The following is a 14,858-nucleotide window of genomic DNA, read 5'->3' on the forward strand; positions in this document are numbered from 1 at the left end:
CAGGAAAGTTATTTTAGTTTTTAATTTTTATTTGTTAGCATATTTTTAAAACTTTTATGGAAAAAGAAATAAAAATTTTACTTGTAAGGTAGACAACTCTTATTATATTCTTCAATTAAAATATGAGTTAAAAAGTTGCCAATAACTTTGTACAACAACAAATGAAAATGGTTAAAAGCAAATTTTAGTTTGTCAACTAAGATGCTATGTTAAAATCCGATCCCGCATTTTGCTAATTCCTACCCTCTGATGAGAAGGAAAGTATTTATTTGAAACTCCGGATTAAGGACTATCCACTTAAGTGTTTCCTTTTCAGATTAAATATGTTTTTAACTCTTTTTCAAAGTGTTTTTTAACATGTTTTATTAACTATTTGCTCTTATATATATATATATATATATATATATATATATATTAGTGTTGAGATGATTACTAAAAAAAATTGTAACTTTTTGAATATCGGAATCAGAAAAATGCCTGCCTAATGTCCGATGCCAAAAAAAAAACGATTCTTTTACATGTTTATTTTAAACTTAATTTTTTATTGCTGGCACTAATGATAAAATTATGATTGTTCATTGCTTTTTAAGCTACCAGCAAAACTAAAATCTATATATTCCGGCATAATGTATATTTTTCCATTTGTGAAAATATATGCACATAATGTGTTTTTCTTTTACAGCAATCCTAAAAAAAAACCCCCAAAAAACAACTTTAAACGTAAATATTAGATGTTTTAAAAGAATCAGAAATTTATAACAGAATCAGTAATTGTATCAGAAGTGGAATAATATTGTAAAAAATTTAAATGACATATCTTTACCTCATTTTATTTAAAAATTGTAAAAAAATATAAATATGGAAAAAAATGTTTATAAAGCAATCTTTTTTATATTATTTACTTTACTTTAGCATGCATTAACATTGGAAGTGAATGGTCGAGCTGTTTACTGGTAAGTACCCAAATGTATTTTATTATTTGAGAATGATGTGTGTGCAATGTCAGTTTTGACTTTTTGAATAAAATGTATTTATGGACACATGTTTTTATTGTTTTCTTACTTAATAGGAATTTAGATATCCTTATGCTTTTATGCAATAAAATGCGCTATAAAAAATTCAACACTAAACTCTGGAATTAACTTTTAGAAAACAGAACTTTGATTGTCTTGTGTTAAATAAATACCATATGTAAATATGTAATGACCAAGATTTATGAAATTTTAACAATAGGTATTAGACATCAATTAATATTTTTCAAGTTTCAGTTTCATTATAGGGTTTTTAGGCAGCATAATATTTGATAATTCAAATATATCAAATTTGTATTGAATTTTATCCTCTGGGTCAGGTATTCTTCTAGTGTGTGTATGGACAAAAATAAATAAATATATTAGTGTGGGTGTGTGAAAATCTATATTATCATGTGCGTGTGAAAATATATATCTACTAGCAGGCCGTCCAGCATTGCCTGGTTGTAAAGTATACATAAATATTGTATTCTAATTCATACAGAAAGTAAGACAAGTATTGTTTTTTTAAAAGCAGTTAATTTCTTGTAATTAAAAAAAATATTTGAACTGAAATCGAAACCTAAAGACAATGAGTTCAAGTGAGTCAAGAATAACCAGAAGGTTATATGAATGATCTGACGATGGGAAAGGGCTTTGAGAAGTGGGGCGAATGTAAAATGCTTAGCTGGATAATATGTGCAATATCCAGAGAGAAAGATAGTTTGTCCAAAAGAAATAATAATCTAATTTTGAAGAGTATTGAAAAATTAGTAGGCGACAGTGTAGTTTGGATATAAATCCGCATTTCTTGCTCAGGTCCTCTTAGTGGTATCAGCATTGTTTCTTTTTTTCATCGACAACTAATTCCATAGCAGATCTAGAGATCAGTACTTCCACTTTGTGTCTCCTTAAGCTGGATTAATTTTGTTTACTTTTCTGGTAAATATTTCCGCAGGCTTTTCTTTAAATAGTTCTCCATGGAATATCGAAAGATCGGTTCCTTTATCTCATGCAAGATAATCTCTTCTTTTGCATCTCAACACAAGGTGTTGACATGTCTACTTAAAGTTTTAAGGGGGGTTTCTATCCCCATGAGTCACATAGGTCGAAGCACCTAGAGACTGAGGACCACTTACATTGGTTTTTTCCTGGAGAATTTTATACTTATGTCTAGGCCCTCTGGACTTTTCATTTAGAAATTACGCCTTTTCTTTTTATACCAAGTTTTGTAAATATCATGAGAAGAAATGAATCTAAATGAATTATATTTGTGACAACGATAAGGGGGGGGGGGCTAGGCTAGGCTAACCTGAATCAAATGAAACTGTCAGATTGCTATTTAGGTCTAACTATGAAAATAACTGACTTAAATTTATAAATTAAACTAAAAAAAAATATTGAAGACAAATATATGAAGCGATATATATTATAGTATCGACATATGTTGTACTGTTTTCTTTTTTTTTTTTTTTTAGCTATGAATGTGGTGACGTTGTGTGCAATGACAATGCAGCCAGTGACTTAAAAGTTTTACGTGGTGCATTAAGTGCCATCAGAACACATCATTTAAGTCTAAAGCAATGCAGTAGACGATTTCTGAGATCTTCCTACCAAAGGTTTGTTGATTTCTACTGCCATCTTTATATTCTAAATAGTAATGCCTACTGATCATAACCGACCATAAATGTGTATTATTTCAACTATGCCTCTTTCTCTTTACTCTAGTGCTGTTCCCACAGAAGGTGCTCGACTGAGCTCTAATCTGTTTCCTTCTTGTAAGATTTGCATCAAGAACTCATCTTATTACCACGACGAAAATTACTTTCCTTTCTTCCATGTACCTAATGTTGGCCATAATTTCATTAGACAGTTTTTTGGACTTTTTTTTTTTTTGCCTGTCAAATACATTACTACTGGACTGTTACTCTACTGATTACAACCGGTTTGTTTTCTAAATCCAGTGTCAACAAATTCTTGTCATAAACCGACCCATAAGTAATCAAATGCAATTCAAACCATTGATCAATATTAGTACTCCATAGTGTTTCTCATCTTTCAGCTGACAATTACTTTTATCTCATTAACCATTCTTTATCTCATTAACCATTCTTAAGTGGCTCTTGGCTTTGATAAATGGCGACCCAATAGTTAAAAGAAAAAACATTACTGTTGCTTACAAAAAAACATTTGCAAAGATAGTTTTGAAATTATTGATGGATATAACATCTTTAAATCTATATTCTACTAATCTACTAAAACTTATCTTATTAGCAACTGTGCATACTTCATGGTTGTTTTAGATGGTATGGCGAATGATATAAATAAAGAGTAAATGGTAAGAGAAGTGATGAGAGGGGGATGAAATGATATTAAAAAAAAAATTCTTGACAGTCTATCATAACATCACAATGCATTCTGACTTTGTGAAATCCTTTGACTTTGTAGTCCTTTTAAAAATATGATTGTCAACTAATATCAAAATTAAAATACTATATATTTAAGAACTGTACTTATCTGACATTGCCCGGGAGTCATTTTTACCTTAACCTTTTGTTTATCTATTTTTTATTCTTCAAATTCCATACTTTTGATATTTTTTAAATCTTAAATTTAAAACAGAATTACCAGGGTGGAGAAATACAGTAGAACCCCAGGACACGGTGGCCCTAGGATACGGTTTTTTTTTCTTTTTTTTTTTTCAGGCTACGATGTGGAATACAATTTTTCCGGCTTCTGGTTACAGTAGTTGCTCTGCCTTACAGTGTTATTTATAATGTTATTTGATTATATACACGTGTATTGTATACTGTACCGTATTTTGTTACTACTTTTTTGCTGTATCTCAAGGTTCTATTGTATTGGCTAGGGGAGGACAGAGAGAAAAATAAATCAAGATAGACAGTTGTAAAATTAGTTATTTTAATGATTTTTTTTTTTTTAATGTTTATTACTTTTGCTTTATTTCAATTTTTTAATTCAATAAAATGCCATACTGAATCAATACTTTTGTATAATGCCAAAAAACAATAACTTGTAATAAAAGATAATGCTGAAAAACAATGACTCGTAATAAAAAAAATAAATTTATGGAAGAAAATTTTATTTTTATGCTGACTTTTTTATTAACATCATAAAAACAAAGTAAAGTGCATATTACATGTAGCTCACTGAACCATCTCTGTATTATAAGTAATTATTGAAAAGTTTAAATAAAATATGTTTGTAGTCAATAAAAGAAACCCGATTTAGTTTTCTTTTCCTTATTGGACATTGCTGTGATACATTGGTTTTTGAAGATGAATTTGGAAAACAAAACCTTTTCTCTTTTTTTAATTATTTTTGTTAAAATGATTTAGTAATAACTTTATTAAAAAATAATTTTTAATTGGACATGTAAGATATATATGTGTGTGTGTAGTTAAAACAATTAAGTGCTAAATTTGACATGCTGCTGCTAAAAACTCACTACTCCAAAACACGACAGTGTTGTCAAAACTCAGCTCTAAAACTTGACACTCTACAGTAAAAAAAAAACTCAACTCTAGAACACAATGCACTGCTGACAACACTTGCTTCTCTGACATCCAAATCAAAAATCAATCCAGTCTCTGAAAAATTAGACTTTTTATAAGAGACTGGATTGATTGAACTGGAAGCATCTCATTTGCATATAAGATGACAATATCACAAGAAAGAGAAAAGGCAGACATTTTTTTTTTCTATCATTCTTTTTGTCTGCACAGAACTCTGCAGACTGCACACAAACAGGTTTGTACTAAATTTTTAAGTGTTTAGAGAAAAACAATTTATTTTGCCTTTGGTAGCATTTCAGATGACTTTTTTTTTTCTTTTTTTTTTTTTTTGACTAAATGTTTCAATCAGCTATCTTATCTTCTAATTTTGAAAACATCCCGACTCTTTGGGTTTTAAGATTTAAATATTACAACTGTCTATCAGGTATGTGTACACAGCATGATGATGTATGGAAGTGAAATCTGGCAAGTGAGGGTTGAGGACCTGCATTGCATGGAGAGAAATTATACGAGAATGATATGATGAATGTGTAATGCGAGTCTGACAGAAGTATTTTTGATGATCTCAGAGGAAGACTAAATTTGGACAGTATAAGGAAACATGTGCAGAAGAGAGACTTTATTATTCTGGCCATTTTGAAAATATTGATGACAGTTCTTTGGTTAGTAGATGTAGAACAATTGAGATGGCAGGTTCAGTTGGCAGGGGAAGGTTAAGGAAAACATGGGAACAAGTTAGAAAAATCGACTTGAAAGTGATAAAGAGCTGGTTAGAGATAGGTTACTTTGAAAGTCAATTTCGTAAAGCTGTCTAACACAAGCAAGCATGTAAGATTGTTATGTTAAACTGAACATGATGATGAAAAAAGTTTTGGAGTGTTTCATTTTTATTTTTTAAGCTCCTTCAAACTCATATTGATCTACCCAAACAAATCTGAAATTTTAATTGATTTTAATCAAGCGACAAACATTTTTCTTATTTTGTTTTTGTTTGATCAATTTTTCTAGGCAGGAAAAACCATCTTTTTCAAAATTTTAGTCATCCTTTTTTATGAATTTGGTTTGATTAACAATTTATTTAATGATCAATGATATCATATTTAAATATAACTAGCAAAATGCTGTTTTAAAAACTGACATGGTATTTAAAAAAAAAAAAAAAGTATTTGTGATTGTCTGGTCGATTTTATATCAAAACTGATTTTTTTTATTTGTTAATTTACCAAAATCTAAATATTTTCTTTGACAATATTAAGAGAAACAACATAAACAAGAGGTTTATGTTAATGAGAAAAATATGAAAGTAAAGACTCCCAGGCAACACGAATAGATGCAGCTAGTTTAATATGGAAACCAAATAATACATTGTTTTACATATTTTTATTTTCATGCAGATAATTGCAATATTTTTGGTGAAAAGAAAAAAAACGCATTGATTTTGAAATTTAATTCATTTAAAATGTTTAAAAACTTTTCTTAATCAGGTGGGCATTTGATAAATTCTTTGAACTTTAAGAATATTCTTAATACAAACCATTAATTTACAATTCTTTATATTGATTTAGACAAAATGCAGAAAATTTGGAAACTAACACGAACACATCTTGCAATGTAAGGTTAGTATGAAAAAAGCAAACTTGTAAAATATTCAGTTTGTAAATTATATTTATTTCAATTTATTTGTCTTCCTTTTCTTGAACTATTTTTTTGTCTCTTTTTGTGTTTTAGTTTGATTTCTCTCGCTTTTCCCCCATCTCCCCTACCTTCCTATTCCCCTCCCTTCCTATTCCCCCTCCCTCCCCTTTCCCTCTCCCTTACTTCTTCCTTCTCTCTCTCTATCTCCCCCGTTCCCTCCCTTTCTCTCTATCTCCCCCGTTCCCTCCCTTTCTCTCTATCTCCCCCGTTCCCTCCCTTTCTCTCTATCTCCCCCGTTCCCTCCCTTTCTCTCTATCTCCCCCGTTCCCTCCCTTTCTCTCTATCTCCCCCGTTCCCTCCCTTTCTCTCTATCTCCCCCGTTCCCTCCCTTTCTCTCTATCTCCCCCGTTCCCTCCCTTTCTCTCTATCTCCCCCGTTCCCTCCCTTTCTCTCTATCTCCCCTGTTCCCTCCCTTTCTCTCTATCTCCCCCGTTCCCTCCCTTTCTCTCTATCTCCCCCGTTCCCTCCCTTTCTCTCTATCTCCCCCGTTCCCTCCCTTTCTCTCTATCTCCCCCGTTCCCTCCCTTTCTCTCTATCTCCCCCGTTCCCTCCCTTTCTCTCTATCTCCCCCGTTCCCTCCCTTTCTCTCTATCTCCCCCGTTCCCTCCCTTTCTCTCTATCTCCCCCGTTCCCTCCCTTTCTCTCTATCTCCCCCGTTCCCTCCCTTTCTCTCTATCTCCCCCGTTCCCTCCCTTTCTCTCTATCTCCCCCGTTCCCTCCCTTTCTCTCTATCTCCCCCGTTCCCTCCCTTTCTCTCTATCTCCCCCGTTCCCTCCCTTTCTCTCTATCTCCCCCGTTCCCTCCCTTTCTCTCTATCTCCCCCGTTCCCTCCCTTTCTCTCTATCTCCCCCGTTCCCTCCCTTTCTCTCTATCTCCCCCGTTCCCTCCCTTTCTCTCTATCTCCCCCGTTCCCTCCCTTTCTCTCTATCTCCCCCGTTCCCTCCCTTTCTCTCTATCTCCCCCGTTCCCTCCCTTTCTCTCTCACTCTCCCTTTCTCTCTCACTCTCCCTTTCTCTCTCACTCTCCCTTTCTCTCTCACTCTCCCTTTCTCTCTCACTCTCCCTTTCTCTCTCACTCTCCCTTTCTCTCTCACTCTCCCTTTCTCTCTCACTCCCTTTCTCTCTCACTCTCCTTTTCCTACATCATATCTCTTCACTTTTTTTCTGTTAAAATACAACTTACAATGACATTTTTAATCATAGTAATAAAAAACTTACATTATTCATAATATCCGTTCATAAAACTAAAATGTCTTCATCTACTTTTGATATCTTTTATTTTTTAGATCCGATGCCAATGAGAAACTGAATACCGCAGTATGGCACAGAAGGTAAGACCATCTTTTTATCCTCCTCCTCCTTACATTATGCTATTATCAAATACTTTCTTACACAATCTGTTTCTTTTTTTTTCCGAATTATCTGAAAGTAATTTAGATAAAAATGTAACTCAACTATCTCGATGATCAGCTCTGTTGGGAGCCACTTGAGTGAGTTATATTGTGACCATCGTCATAGATGGCGTGTCAGCTGAAAAATGATGTCATCGCCATAGGTCCTAGCAAGCAAGATAAGTGGAACACTGACTGTCGATAATGAGCAGACATTTTTTACAGAAAGCGTTAGAAAACTTCAAAATTGGATTAAAAAAGATAAACATGGTACTTTGTACTGAAACTCATCCAATATTAATAATAAAAATATAATAAAAAACGAATTGAAAGGGAGAAAAGTTGTTAAAAAGTTTAAAAAGAAAAGGGATATGATTTGATTTGTATGAAACTGGTTTATTCAATAGAAATAAATAAAAATGAACAATAAATATTTTTTAAATCAAAACAATATTTTAAAAATCAAAACTGAAAAACGAGCGATAAATTGGTTTAACTGAATAATAAACAATAAGTTAAAATTTAAATTCAAACAAATGTTAGTATAAACAAAGTTACTAAGGCAGAAATATTTCAAACATTGAATATTAAAACTTTTCAAAAATCTATTGTAGAATTTAATTAAGTTTGAATTTTTCTTTTTCTGATATTTTTTTTTTTTTTTTTTTACTAATATTGTCATTCTCTTTGCGACAAAAATTGTTTATAAGGGAATTCGATGAACTCCATATCAGCATTTTTTTAATTTGCTGAATAATGTGACCCTCATCACAAGAGTCAACATGAAATAATCGATTTTGATCAGCCAAAATATTTAAAGTTATGTACATGGCTAATTTTCTCTGATGAATCGAATGTAAAAAAGAATCGCATTTTGTAAGTTTGTTTATAACTATATAAGACAAAATTATTAGTTATATCATTTGAGTATAGCAGAGAACCTCTGTTAATACCCTGGAAGTAGCTGTTTAATTCAGCTATTTCTTCAACAATCTCTCTCCCGGATATTAAATTTTTGCAGCTATTGCATTTCAGTTTTTTGAAAACTGGATGACAGCAATAATCTGCTAAGTATAATATAACAGGAAGTACTTCCTTGCATTGATTAACATCATCTTCTGTTACAGCTATGTTAAATTTATAAACATATAACTCTTGCTCCCTTGTCATTTCATCCCAGTTAGTTTCTTTTAAATTTTTCAATTCAATAGTTCGATTATTAATTGGTAAGCTCAATTTTAAAACTGACAACATTCTGAGTTTTTTTTTCACATTCATACACCTGACGTATCGATATTATACTGATCTCCACTAAGTTGTCGATACTGGCCAAACCTTGCCTCAAGGTTATCTGTCTGAAACTTTCCTGGTAATATATACACCATGTTCAGTACATTTATACAATATTTAGTCAATTCTAAAATTGTGTAAGTAGTATGGTGTAAAGCAGTATATGTTTCTTTTGTTAACTTACCAGTTCTTCCAGGAATGCTATTCCAAGTTTCTAACCAGTCAGAGAACACATTTAGGAAACTATAATTATCACTATTTAATGTAAGTGGATTAGCATATTTATTACGAAGTCAACAACCTTTATATGATGTTTTCACATTCAGTATTGTCCACCAAAATAAAATATTTGAATGTATTCTGCGATTTCTGCTTATTTGTGCAAGCATTCCTGTTTTCCTAAGGTTAGCAAACCTTGAATAGTATATTCGTTGAAAATTTGAAAAACCAAATTAACATTTTGCCTTTCAAAAGTAGTCGGAGAAAGAGCTTTTGAAGTCAACTTACAGCAATATTTCACAAGTGATTGAGATTCTAGGGCATAAAGTTTATGTAAACTAGAAAATGGAGCACTTTTGATGTTATCTAATTCATGATTTCCATTATAACAAAACTTTGGGAACATTTTTGGGAACATGCATTTACGTTCCTCTTTTTTTTCTAAATCATCAATATTATGGAAAGTTTTGTTTCCGTAACTCTAACTCGTCAGCAACACTTTCACATAATGTATGTTTAAGAGCAGAATTTTCTAAACGCATTTTCTTTGCGTTTGGAGACTCTAAAAGTGGTTGATGACAATAAATAGAAGGGACAGTTTGGTAATATTCGAAGAATAGCACCATCCTTAAGATAGGGATTTTTTAATTTAACACTAATTGTCTTTCCAGTCCTTTCATCAAATGCTGATGCCTCTCGCTGTATGTCTTCAGGTCGAAAATGAAGTTCACATACCTAAAGAAATAATTTAAAAGAAAATCGTACCATGTTTGACTTAATACAAAAAAAAAAAATTATATGACAAAAAACGATAAAATCAAAAAATAAGGTAAATGTGCAGAATTAGTCCACCCTCGAAAAATCCTTTTAAATTAACACCTTTATAGGTTTTCGGGGGTGCTGAAAACGAAAATAACGTTTAAAATTATGGCAAACTAGTAGTTTCCAAGATATAAAGAGATATTAGTTAAAAAAAAAAACAAAGTGGGGGGGGGGGGATAATTTAACCTAAAACGACCACCCACTTTATGGCCAATTTTTTTTTTTTTTTTTTTTTTTTGCATGGGAAATGAGCAATTTTTTTTTAAATTACATTTTCACTTCAACAAGGCGAAGTGCCTCTTTGATGTAGGAATGAACACAACTAAACGTAAAATGAGCACCTACAGTTGACCCCTTGTCCCCGACAAAAATTCTGTTTACACTTTTTGAAAGGGGGTACTCATTTTACGTTAAACTGTGTTCATTGTACGTTGACTCCCAACCCCCAACATAAAGATGGCCATACTCATTTTTCTTCGCTTTTATTTGTTAAAAAGAAAGCGCCCTAAAAAAAAAAATGATGGCCATAAAATGGGTACTCATTTTACGTAAAATTCTTATAGAAAATTGATCCCCCATTTTTTAAAACTAACATTTCTTCATATCTTGGAAACTACTCGTTTGACGTAATTTTAAACGTTATTTTCGTTTACAGCGCCACTAGCAATATCAGAATTTTGGGTGAATTTTTGACAACCCTAACACAAAACTGCGAAAAACATATACAAAACTCGTAATTTCTCCGTTTAAAGTGGGTTGTTTATTTTCTTTATGGAATATACTTCCAAAATAAACTATTAAAATTGTTTAAAAAAATAATAAAAATATTATTTTTTTATTGCCCGCATTTTGTAAACACTTTTTTAAATAAAAATTAATATTTCTATTATTTTTTTAAACAATTTTAATAGTTTATTTTGGAAGTATATTCTCCAAAATTCTGACACCTACAGGGCCACGACATTTACCACAAATAATTATTAATAAGCTTTTTGGGATAACAAAAACGGTCATAAACTTTTTAAAAAAAGTTTAATCTATTTCACGCTGATATAAATATTGCACAGTAAAATAGTTGAACTAAAAAGATAAATGATTTTTCTTATTTAGAATTATTTAAACAAGGAATTCCGTTTTTACAATATTGCTTTTATTAAATTGTTAGGTGAAAGTACATAATATTTTCACCATACTCCCCATTTTATATAAGTTTCTAAATAATAATTTATTATTTGAGCATATAACTTAAATTACATGTAAAATTCATTTTTTATACACATACTTTCATTTTTATTTTAAAATACATTCTAAAAAAATAAATAAAAATAAAAAGACTGCATGTTTAAATTTATTTAACCCTCCAAAACTTTAAACCAACTTCCGGTTTAGTCATGAGACACGTGACCAAATTTCAACAGATCGATGTTCATGACATCACCAGACTAAATTAGTCGTCGCTAGCCACGGTTATATCCCAAATATTTATTCTTCTTGATAAGAGATAAACTGGATGTGCTACTTTTACTTGGTCGAAATTCTGCAGAGCTTACAAAGATCATGGCTCAGGATTGTCTGGTGTGTGTAAACGTCTCTTCATTGGTCACAGCTATTTACATACATAAGGAAGGATTTGATCCAAAGCACAAAGAAATGGTGCAAAGAAAACATTGTCACTCCTACTCATTGGTCTACGGTTTTCCACCAGAAATGTCTTTGCTTGCTGCATGCAGAGGATGACCGATCTTGATGCTGACTCATGGATTTTCACTAAAGCTTGGTTAACTAGATGCTACTTTAATACTGCTTGGCATCAAACCTCTCTGCATGGGTGGGCTTGAAAATTTATTCTATTGAGTTCTTTTTTTATTATTATTACTTTGAACACATCAGTTGAGATGACTTTGCCCGTGTTTCTAACACATGTCACCGCCGTTGTCTGCGTCATTATATTACAACTGATACTTCTGACTAGCATTAGTTGTAATATAATTATGCAGACAGAGGGGTGATATGTGTTAGAGGTTATGGTCAGTTAATGTTTTCTAACTTCTTGTATAGTGCTACCAGGAGTGGTGACAAGGCAAATCAGTTCCTTTACTTTTAGTATTTCTATTGTGAACTGATTTATTGAAATAAAATATAAGAAAAGGACATTATTGAAAAGTATACAATAAAAATTAACAAAATGATAAAATAAGTCTTTATATGCACTTTTAATAATGAAATTTCAAAATAAGATTTTTATTTGAAATTTTATAAGAAATGTGTATGAAATTATAAAAATGTTTTATTTCAAAAATAAGTTTATTTGAAATTTTATCTTTATGAATTTAGAAAATAAGTTTTTTTTAATTTTATTTATATAATAAATATGTTTATGAAAGCATAAAAATGAAATTATTGAAATAAAAAAAAATAAAATTTCAAACATTATAAAAAAAAAAACATAATATTCCCAAAATAGTTTTAAAAGATTTTAAAGTGTTTTCAATAATTCTTTTAAAAAAATAAAACTAATTTCAATGATTCTTAATAAAAATAAGATCAAAAAACTTTTCAATATTTATTAAATAAAAAAGAACTATCAGAAAAACATAATAAAAAAAGAATACATGCACAAGGGAGATATAAGCATGATAGAAAAAAAGCAAATGAACTGATTTGCCTTGTCACCACTTCCGGTAGTAGACACACCAGAAGTTAAGAAGTATGTTAGCTGACTATAACCATGTTAAAAACCTGGATAGTCAACTTAGTCATATGTGCAAAGTAATTATTAAAAAACTTAAGAGAATTAATTTTAGAGAGAGATTGAAACTCAGGATGTTCCTTTATCTGTTACGTCAGTGCACATATACAGATTTATTGAAAAGTTTTAAAAGGAATATGATTTGAAATTCTGATGAAAACTGGACTACAATAGAACAATTAGTATCTGGTGCAAAAAAATATAGGTTGAAAGATCTGATATGTGGTATGACGTAAAAAAGTATTATATAAACAAGATAGGAAGTCCAGAAGAGATTGAGTCGGACAGGAAAGAAATATGAGGTTGGTCAGAGATTATGCAAAAGTGCAGGTAACTGTTCCATCGTTTTTATGCATAAAAAAAAATCACATTTTTATACAAAATCATTGTCTTTGTTTTGTATTACACCCTTCCTCTGTAAAATCCAGAATACAACTGATTATTCAACTTAAAATCTTTTCTGTCACATGATTAAACTTACCAATCAGATCTACTGAATTTGATTCCTTTAAAATAAGTTCCTCTTATAGAGAAAAATGAAAGATGTATACAGTGACTTTTTTTTTTTTTTTTACATTAAATGTTTTTGTTTTGTTTTTGTTTTTTTCATTTTAGGCAAAAAATTTTGGGCAAAGTATTCCGAGCATGGAAATCTCTTATATTAAAATTAAATACTACGGTGAGTTTAGAAAAGAAAACATTTTTTTATCAAATTCTATCAAAATGTACAGCACATGTCTATCTGTAAAATGTAATTATTTATAAAATATTTTCTTCTTTTAATTTTTAGTTTGTTTTATATTTGCCTTGTAAATGTGAGCAATTAATGGTTTTTCTCATATTTGCCTTGTTTTTATCTATATTTTATGTGAGCAAGTGTGTGTGCAAATCTTTTATTGTTTTGTGTGTTTAAATAAGCAACTAATTCGAAAAGATCTTTTCTATGGCTGAGTAAACAAGTATTTTGAAACATCTATTCAAATATGTAAAAAAAAATACAAATCTAAAAAGGTAAAAAGATTAATGGTGTTTTATTAGGTATCAAATAAAAAAACTGAAATAGTTCATAGAAGAATATGTATGTTCAAAGCTGTCACACCCAATGTGTAAACGCCTCTTCAGCATTAGATAAGATATATTTATATTTACCTGACATTTTTTTTAGCAAAAATCATAATACAGGATTTATAGCAAGGATGATCTTATGTTACTTGCAACATACATTTTTTTTTTTTTTTTTACCTCATGAAATGGCCAATATTTCAGACTGTGTGTGAACTCCCTGGATCATGATCCTGTGCTTGTTGACTTCATCCAAATTCGGTGCTTGATTTCCACATTGGACGTAGTGTCAATCATGTGGTCTCAAAATTACTACTATAACTAAATGATTTTTCTTCCAAACAAGATTGCAAATCAAGTTTAAAACAAGCAACAATGTTTTATCTTAAGGTTACTATGATACTCAGCTTCCCACCAAATGACAAATTTGTAAAATGGATAAATATCTCTTACAACTAAACACCCAGGACACCAAGAGCTTCTCTCTCTTGGGCGAAATAAAAACCAAATGCCCCCCCCCCCCTCTTTCTGTCTTGCTAAAATGTATATATGGATATTTTCATTTGAAGTATGTCACCTAGCAAAACCAGTTAAGAATGATGAGTTTTATCACTGGTCATAAAAAGTTACTGACCAAGGTGTCTGATCTTGAATAAATATTAATTCTTTAATATTTCCAATCGTTTGATCTCTCAATATGTACTCTCGTTTTAAAGCAGCAATAACTTTTTTCAATGAACCCAGCTGATCATAAACCCAGGAACATATTTTCCAATCATCAGCCTGTTATTTGCAGCATGCATTTTTTAAACTCCACTAAAAATATTCATCGGGCAATATCTTTTTGACTATGAATATAGAATTATTGATTAGAAAACATTTAGTGTTTTTATTTTGCAAATCTAAATATATTTACATGTTTCTACATCTGTATCTAATGCTGCATTAACTACTATATTATGATGTCTTCGAACATTTATATTCTATCGATATAGTCACGATGCTTCAAGTAAGCTACAAATGCAACATTGATTTTCCAGTACCTTTTCTTCTAGAGGGGTGCTACTAGATCACACTGTCTGAAG

At 30.9% G+C, this 14,858-nt stretch overlaps 1 protein-coding gene across 2 annotated transcripts in view; it reads left to right on the forward strand.

Moving 5' to 3' along the window:
• LOC145239768 (ubiquitin carboxyl-terminal hydrolase 44-like) overlaps positions 1-14,858 on the forward strand; it is a 209,742-nt gene that overhangs the window by 163,174 nt on the left and 31,710 nt on the right. For both annotated transcript variants that reach the window (XM_080103205.1, XM_080103204.1), the window contains exons 5-9: positions 913-953; positions 2,489-2,629; positions 6,112-6,162; positions 7,527-7,571; positions 13,327-13,390. In XM_080103205.1, coding sequence (XP_079959331.1) covers positions 913-953; positions 2,489-2,629; positions 6,112-6,162; positions 7,527-7,571; positions 13,327-13,390 — 342 coding nt within the window. The remainder of the gene's footprint in view (positions 1-912; positions 954-2,488; positions 2,630-6,111; positions 6,163-7,526; positions 7,572-13,326; positions 13,391-14,858) is intronic.

Source organism: Euprymna scolopes, chromosome 19 (assembly GCF_053919585.1).
Source record: "Euprymna scolopes isolate OS-2025 chromosome 19, ASM5391958v1, whole genome shotgun sequence".
Taxonomy (NCBI): domain Eukaryota; kingdom Metazoa; phylum Mollusca; class Cephalopoda; order Sepiida; family Sepiolidae; genus Euprymna; species Euprymna scolopes.